The following is a 9,067-nucleotide window of genomic DNA, read 5'->3' on the forward strand; positions in this document are numbered from 1 at the left end:
AAAAGCAGAAATTGCCTTCCAAATGATAGTCTGTCCTAAATGGTTTACTTGACACTTAAGAAATCACGTGATGACACTGTTAGCAACTCTAAATTAGAACTAACGAGCCTTTTCAGAGTGAGTGTAATTCTGTCTGAAACTAGCTTTCTCAGAATTTAAATATCTACTGGAACACTGCTAACTTCATTTCAAGTGTTTGTGGAAACTCAGATACCTTCCAGTGGAAATAGGATGTACTTCTAAGCACTTAGGAAGTTGGGATCCTCTTTCTATTTCCAATGACAGCCACATTCCAGGTTCCAAGCTCCTGGCTCCTGCTTAACTTGTTAAAGTCTTTTCCTTTGGCAGGGTTTGATTCCAAAAGTAATAAGCAGCTTTTGTTGAATAAAGTAGTTCTTGAACTACAGCTAGGCTGATTCAGCTCAACTTCTGCTTGGTTTCTACAGGTCCCTTCTACATGCATCTCACTAACACTTCCAGCTCAGCAAACAAAAAGGCTGGGTTGAAAAAGTAGCCAACTTCTCATGCTTGTGTGTTAGACGTATTTGAAAAGACTGTAGATGGCTGCTGTTTAACATCTGAGTGATTTGATATTTATCTTGGGTGTCCTGTAGTACTTTAAAGTGCTGTCAGTGTGAGAAGTCAGAAGCTTAGTGATTCATGTCTTTTTAAATGGGGAGCTATTGTAGCTGCCTGCAATCTGCTGGAAAGGTCCTTGTTCTACGTGAATGAACCAATTACAGTAGTGCATTTTTCAGTGTGATTTCCATTCTTATAAGGAATCAAAGGTAAATTTATTGCAGAGTTGACCTTGAGGCTAGTGTGTCATTGTGAACGATGAAAGAACAACTTGAAAGTTTAAACAAATTCTGGGAAGAGTTCTGAGGGAAAGGGGCAACTGGTATGTGATGCTACAAACTAAACATTTTAAAAGCTTCCTATAGCAGATCGATTTTAGCTAGTGAAACCAGGGAGGCAGCAGCAGAGGGGCTGGATCATGAAGCACAAAGACAGTCTCAACAGCTGAATGTATGAACTGTGTGTGTGTATGTCCCAGTAAAGAATAATATAGGACAAGTGGGCAAGTAACTAGATGGAATGTGCTGGCAGCCACTTTTCATGTAGAAACTGCTGAGTAACAGGCAACAAAACCAGTCCCTTTTTCCCTGTTTATCTAACAAAAAAATTATCGTTTGTGACTGGAGGCAGCTGTTACTGCCACTCCATGAATGTGTTTCCATTGAAACCTGTGAAAGTGATATATGAAATAGAATCTTAAACAACAAACTTCGGTGGCAGCCTGAAGTCCTGGAGTGACCTTAACACTTCCAGAAAGACTGGATGAAGCTGTTAAATTGCTAGATGATAAGTACAAAAGCAAAGGGGAAACTTGTAATTACAAAACTTTTGGTATACCTACTTTTATCTGAGGACACCTGAAGCTTATTTTCTCTTGTCCATCTTTGGTTTGCGACCAGAACCAGCACTGGAAGCAAGTCCATGTTCTGTCTCTTGAGACTTTATTTAGCAGAGTATTTAAATTTTATTACTTGTTGCCTATTTCCACTATTTTTGTGTGAATGAAAAATGTTTTTCAAAACTGCAAAAAATGGTACCTGTCTCTCAGGATAGCTTACAGTGCTGTAGCACTCCTTCCATCAACAGGGATTGTGATCACTCAACATACCATCATACTAGAAGTGAAAGTTTTGTTGCCCTCTTGAGAAAAATGATTTGGACGTTACACAGGGTGATAGCTTTATGGGTCTCTTACACTGTTAGATGTCCCTTGGTTTCTTAGCTAGCTGAAACGTTGTTGTTGTTGGCCATTAACTTCCTCACATAGTTTCTTTATATATGCAATGTTACTTTTTTGGTCAGTTTGATTACTATAAATTGTGTACTTTTTTTTGTCTGACTTCCCTAGTGAAATGTTGAATTTCAAGACAAAACTAGATAGTAGCACTTCTATTCTGTGTGCTCTATAGCCACAGATTAATACATTGTTCTTGAACACTTTGGTAGTATTTCATATGGTGTGAGTTAAATCACAACTTTTTTTTTTGTCCAAGTTGAGATATCAAATTAAGAAATTATTTTTATTTTGGAGCTTGAGAAAGCATTGTATATATATTGCTGAGAAGAAAATGCTACCATTATACAAAATACAAAGTTTTTTTAGAGTCCTTATTTTACCTTAAGTATGTCCCTTAAGCAACTTACTAAGTGGATGGCAGGTGTTTCCAAGAAAAATATTGATACACAACTTGTAGGTTCCAGATGACATCTCGAAAGGTGTCCGGAAGTTGTCCAGCTGTGTTCCACAAGTTACTGTGTCCAAACCCAGCTATTCGTGCTGTAGTTGTTCTCCCTATTTGTCAAAATATGATTTAGCTTTGCTGCAGGAAAGTCACGGTAAGAAAACTCTAGTATCTTATATGTAATTTAAAGGCAGTTGACTGTTTTATTGCAATGTGGAACTGGCTTGGACTGTAATGTAGGAGTGCTGTTCATTCTGTGGTACAAGATGATGCTTGTCTTGGGTCACGTAAACCCAAGTGCAGCGTACAGGAATGGCAGTCAATAATAGGTGTGTCATGTTATTCCTCATTGTGCTACTGAAAGGCTATCTGGAAACCAACGAGACTAGGGAGAATGCTTGAGATGTCACAGCTGTTGAAGTGCTGCTGCATGTGGGGCACTGAAGATGTGCGGTAACCATCATCCTCTCTTAATGTTCTTTTCCAAGTTTTAGATGACTTAAATTAGGAGTAGCAGCACAGCTGGAAGTCTGTGAGGAAGCCTGTGAGGATGAAACGTAGGTTTCCACTTCGTTACACTTTCTCAGGAGAAATCTCAAACCTTTTGGAACTTGATAGATGATTTAAGTTTATAAATGCATCAAACCCTTTCTTGAAGCTCAAGTTGCAAGTTGGAGTGCCAGCAGCAGCTGCTTTCTGTCACACAGCTCCTGAATGATTGGCAGCAGGGCCATATGAAATGTGAAGTGTTTCTGAAAACCTGAAGCCGTGCCTTCAATGCTTTTAGTATTCAGAATATGCTGTGCTTATGCATTCCAACAGACAGAGAAAAGCTGCAGGTTTTCTTTTGGAAGTACCTTTGAGTGTATTTTTTACTGAAAATATGTTTTGCTCAAAATCAGGCATGTAAACTTTGTCTGTGCTTGACACAATCAGTCTAAGTTTATTTTTTTCATCCAAAATGCTATGTTTAGTGTTAGGTCTGTTTGTGTTGTCCCCCTGTATAAATATACCTTCCTGTAATGTGAATTGTAATGGTTATGAGCACGCAGGACCTAGAGGGATCATCTGGCCTAATCCCTCAGCGGGGTCAAACAGAGCAGGTTGCTCAAACCCATCCAGTTGCGGGTGTCTCCACAGATTCTGAAGCCTTTGTGGGCAACCTGTTTTAATGTTTTAACAATTCTTGTGGTGAAGTTTATCCTGTCACCTAATTGAAATATTTCTGATGTAGCTTGTCTGTCATCCATTGTCATTTCACCATGCAGGTCTGGAAAATCATGCCATGTGTTTTATTTTTGTTAAGCTCCCACTAGGTAGGAGAGAGAGCAATGAGACACACCTGCAACTACATTTGCTCCAAGCTGAACAAACATGTCTTTATTGTATGCTCTGCACTCTGGCTAGTGGTCCTCTGCTGGACTTGCTCCAGTATGCCAATATTTCTTTTATGTTGGGCAGCCTCAAATAACTCAGCAGATGCAGTTCCCGTTCCAGTAGAAGGAAGTAATCTCTTCCATGGTCCTGCTGGCTCTACTCTTCTTAGTGAGGCATGGTTTTCAGTTTCATTTTTTCCATTGCAGTTACACATTGGTAACTCCACTTTCAGATTGTTTCCCAGAACACTGAGACACTTTCTGCAAAGTTGCATTTTAGCTGGTTGATCTTCAGCCTGCACTGTTGCATGGTGTTGTTTTGTTCCAGGTACTTCCCATTTGTCTTGATTGAGCTTCAGGTATTATTTAAAGGGGCTGCAATAATTGGCTCCCTCTGGACAACATCCTTACCACATAGTGTGTTGGACCTCTGTTCCTTGCTTCCTTATAATTTGATCTAGAGACTTAGTGAGGATGTAATCTATGTTATTATCCAGTTCATTAATGAACAGGTAAAACCACCGTGCACCTCAATGCTGACTCCCAAAGAATGCCAGGTTTTTAAAATTACTTTATTCACACCTATTTGTACCTTTCCCCTAAGACTATTTTTAACATCGTCTTATGAGAGCTCACTGTTTTGAGATGCAGAAAAAACAGACTGCAATATATGTAAATAAGTTGTTGGTTTATGCACTGAAGACTCGGATTATAGCTGTTTAGGCTCTTTGATTTGTTTATCAACAGATTTCTTTATCCTTGCAACTCGTCTTAAGCAAATTCACTTCCCAGAAAAAGCCTTTGTTCAAGGATACAAGTAAATTGAGCCTAAGGGTTTTCTAATTCACCAGAATGAAAAACTTTCAGTGGACCTGAAGTAAAATATAGTAGACTTTTTGAGTAATCATGGCTATTTGCACTTGTTGCTTGGTATCCTTTGTTTAAGAAACCTTTCTGTCTTGAATCCTTGTTTTTTGGCTTGATTGCTTGGTCAGCACTACATAATATGCTTAATTCAAGTGGTAACAGTTGCCTATCAGAAGCTTGGTAGTTTTCCTGTACATGCCTTTGTTCCAAAAGGTCGAGATACTGACTGATAAAGGTCAGTGTTATTCACAAGTATCATTCTTAATAAAAAGATTTTTATCTTATTTCAGGTTGCTCATTAACCTATTCTAAATTCTGCCATCGTAGGAATAAATTAAATGTTGTTACATCAGCCTATTTAGTAATGTCTTAGTTCAGAAGGAAGAACTAAAACTTACTTGAACTTGTGACACACATTCAATTGAAATGTTTTCTCAAGGTCAAATCGTTCTAAAATATTTACTACCATTTATTTAATCCAATTACAGTAGAGAGACATCTGAAAGTCCTTCAGCTGTTCTTTAATTCAAGTAACCAGCTGGAGAGCTGCAGATGGTGTTGACAATACTATCTGAAGTTATGAAGCATCTTTACTTTACCACTATTTCTTAGCTTTACTTCACCTTTCTTATGGCAGTGTCATCCTAGCAAATGATAGAATGTAGTGTGCTACTTCACTTTTCCTCTCATGTAGGGTATGTGCTCTTGAATGGTATCAACAGGGGAACAAAAACTGAATTTAGTTATGTGAAGAAAACTGGAACGCCAGGAAGGATTGCTTCAGTAAAATTCCTCTACTTGCTGCGTACTTTCACTTGATGCTAGTGGAGAAGCATGCTTTCTCTACATGAACTGTTCCGCATTTTAATTATTTGTAGAATGTCTCTGTGTTGTATGCCTAGTGTTGAGTACTTGTGAAATCCCAGTTCAGCTCTTTTTGTCTGCTGATACTAACTTGCAGCCTGTTAGGCTAATGGAAATCGATGTGCTGGCTAAAGTAGTAGTTATCTTAATATTTTAATTATTATTCTGTTATTTTTATCAAATATAATTCATTGAAGGATTGTTGGGCGGGAGTTTTGTCTGTTTAGATACAGGGTATTCTAGACATTGTAGAAAGTTGGTTTCATGGAAGATTACCTTGGCAAGGCCAAGCAGCAGACCTTCCTGAGAAGGTCTATCCTTAACTCCTTCTTTTCCTCTCTCCAGAAGTAGTGAGCTGTAGTATGTGGTGGTGTTAAAGCAGCTTCTCTGATGTGGAACTGTAATCTTTAAACAAAATACTTGCCTTTGGAAACTGATATTTGTCTGTTTGTAGCTTGTTAGATGGCTCTTAGAGTGAAATTATCTAATTATCGCTTGCAACTTCAGTGGAAAGCTCAGTTGCACCTAGGGGGTATTTCCAAACCTGGTGTAAGAAGTGACTGAAAATGAGACAAATTCTGATTTGCTTGTGTTCTCTAGTGTTCAAACTGTTTAGATGCCCGTCTCTGCACTGAAATAGCCTTTAGGTGAGGTTTAGAGCATAGTAAATGAGAAAAATAAGAGGTCACGTTATTTTGTAGCATGAACTCAATGCATTCTTCCTTGTTTTGGAGCAGTGATTGATTCAACTGGCTTGCATGCCTGCTGACCAACCTCTTACATGATCTGTCGAATGTTACAGTCTGTGTCGTGTACAAGCCTTTATGCTACCAGGCTGCAGTCTTAGAAATGTCTTGACAATTTGATCCTTAATTCTGTTAAAAATAAATAAATAAACAAAAATCTGCCACTTTATAATGGCAAAGAATACTTACATGTTTTTAAATGTGGCTGCATTTACAGTTCGCAGAATAAGATTTGACCAGCATTGTCAGGTCTTAGGTGCAAATAACACTTTGGCTTTCTGGGTCACCAAAGATCCAGTGTGTGTACATGTGTGTTGCCTACACAACTCAACATTATTGTTGACTTAAATTGTTGCAAAATGTATGCATTTACAGTAAGGAGAGGGTTGTTTTTTGGTTGTTTTTTTTTTTTTTGAGGTACTGAAGTGCATTTTTAGTACAGAATTTGCTTTTTGTCTCCTCTTTATGATTACAGTTCACGTAAAATGGAAGATGATTATAATAGGATGTATGCCAGAAGAAGCAATAATTGATAGATCTGTACAAATACCCAGTAGTAATGGGATTACCTGTGTAACCGTCAGCTTCCAGTGCCATTCAGTATGCAATAATCAAATATCCCTCTGCTATATAATTTTGATAGGATAGTACATTTGATTTAGGGAGTGGAATTGTTTTTAAAAGCTGAATACCCTCTGAAAGTGCTGAATTGCTATCCTATAAGTTAATTGGAATTAGTTGATTTTATTTGGTCTGTGTTAATCAGTACTATTTGCTTTCCTTTTAGATCAGTGTATTGTTACTCGGACGTACCTTTTTCTTCACAAATTTTGGTTCTTCAGTGCTGTCTACTACTTTGGCAACTGGGCATTCATTGGAGTAAGTCCTTTTAATTTGGAGATCACTGATAATCATCATAGAGTTATTTGCATCACCACACTGCTATTCAGTTTTACATTTGTTGCCCTTAATTGACTAAGAGTAACTTTACTTATTTTAAATTTTCAGGTCTTTTTAATTGGATTAATTGTATCATGCTGCAAAGGCAAGAAATCAGTCATTGAAGGTGAAGTGGATGAAGATGATTCAGATATGAGTGATGACGAACTGTCTGTTTATTATCGTTGATAGCCTTTTACCTTCAAGATGGGAAAATGTAACGTAAAATAATGTTGAAAATAATATCCATGAATTGCTATCCAAATAAGCATCCTTGTACCTGTAAAAATAAGTGTTCTTGCTTACAGGGGGTCAAAAACTGAATGTCACTTGAGTATCTCTGTTATATCAGAGCAAATAGTGAAACTGGATTTGAATAATATATAGAAAATACTGTTTTATGATTAAATGTATATGTGTAACTTTCTGATGTACGATTTGATAAACTGACTGCAATTATTTCATAACTCATGTTGTTTCTCTCTTAACTTATGCTTCATAAATGATTTCATACCTAACTTATAGAACACTATTTTTTTATTCAAGCTCATAAATAAAGTGGGCTAAAATCCTGCAAAATAGCTGATACAAATATTGCTAGGAAGATGTGGATCAAGTTTTCACTTCCAGGCGAATGCAACTTAACTTCTGCATTAACTTTGCTGATGTTTCTGGGATTCCCGTAATAAACTATTATGGGAATATACTGGTACGATACCATATTTAAAGTATGCCAGAAACCTGAATTTGAGGTACATAGCAAGTTCCCAGTATATGAAGAATAAGTCACTTGCACTGTCTTATCCCCATAAAGCTACAGTAGAATCCTCTAGTAACCATGAGGTGGCTTTTGCTCTGTAAGGAAAATTGTTAGTGTAAATGACAATATTCAGCACTGTTGCAGTGTTTTAGTGTGGCTCAGTTCTGAAGCTGCCAGGTGCCTGACTCAGTAATAACCAATGGAATAATTAAGATTTAATCAACTGTCAATTTATTTTTTCTCTAAGGCATATTGTCTCGTTTGAAGCTTTTCAATTTTTAATGTAAATGTTGTCAACTTGTTTACAAGCCAAAAAGTTTATATAAAAACAGTCCATAAACATTTTTGTCCTTCATGTATCTTTAAATATATAGTTACTGAGCTATATTTTTGAGACTGAAAAATTTCTTGAGGCAGAAGAAATTCTTTGGCAGCCTGTGAAAGAGCAAATATTTACAGCTACAGGTTTTTAAAGTTCTAGTGTTACCTGAGGGGATGTTATAGTCCACACAAACACATGAAATGTAATTCAGGTCATCTTAATAAGTTAAGTAATTATTGAAGTATACAGAAACTTATCTTATGTTCTGCTTATGTATGATGTTGGCAAATTCTTTAAAACTGACAGCTTTCTGCTCAGTTGTTTCAAGAACAGTATGCCTCCCCCTGTAGTATTTCAGAACAGCAGGAACTTCTGAATTTTAATTCAGTTCCAGTATTTGAGGGAGTCTTAGATGAGTTGCTTAGTTAATTTATGAATATTGGGATCTAATGTTTGGACTCTCACAGGAACAAAAAAAAAAAAAACGTGAAAGTCTTCTGTGCCAAGTATTCCAATATCCATGTTCATGTGGCAACGTGGGTATCAGATCCTGATCATAAGCTGCAAGTATGCAGTCAAGGTTGCTGAACTAATGGTAACAAGTTTGTTTGCTGCCAGTATGATGTTTGTAAAGGACAGAAATATATTTAAATGCTGATAGCAGGTACTGGAGGTTGATTAGGCAGTCTGAGTTACCTTTTACTAGAATGAGCTAAATTCTATTTAAACATGACCATGGGGAAACTGGCAGGGAATTATAACAAGTTAAATGACTCAGATGGAAAGTGGAGCCTGATGCTGGCTGTGCGGAAGCTCCTTACAAGCTGCATCCAGAGGATATCAAGACTTTACAGCAAATGTTTCTTTGTGGATGCACTGGCAGAAAAGTAACATGAGCTAATTTAAGTAAAGTTAACTGCTCAGATGTCCTT

General features: G+C 37.2%; 1 protein-coding gene across 1 annotated transcript in view; it reads left to right on the forward strand.

Annotated features, from left to right (window-relative positions):
- LMBRD1 (LMBR1 domain containing 1) overlaps positions 1-8,155 on the forward strand; it is a 73,891-nt gene extending 65,736 nt beyond the window's left edge. Inside the window, exons 15-16 of the mRNA XM_005009723.5 lie at positions 6,902-6,993; positions 7,123-8,155. Coding sequence (XP_005009780.1) covers positions 6,902-6,993; positions 7,123-7,242 — 212 coding nt within the window. The 3' untranslated portion in view covers positions 7,243-8,155. The remainder of the gene's footprint in view (positions 1-6,901; positions 6,994-7,122) is intronic.
- The last annotated feature ends 912 nt before the right edge of the window (positions 8,156-9,067 follow it).

Source organism: Anas platyrhynchos, chromosome 3, assembly GCF_047663525.1.
Source record: "Anas platyrhynchos isolate ZD024472 breed Pekin duck chromosome 3, IASCAAS_PekinDuck_T2T, whole genome shotgun sequence".
In the NCBI taxonomy this organism is placed as follows: Eukaryota; Metazoa; Chordata; class Aves; order Anseriformes; family Anatidae; genus Anas; species Anas platyrhynchos.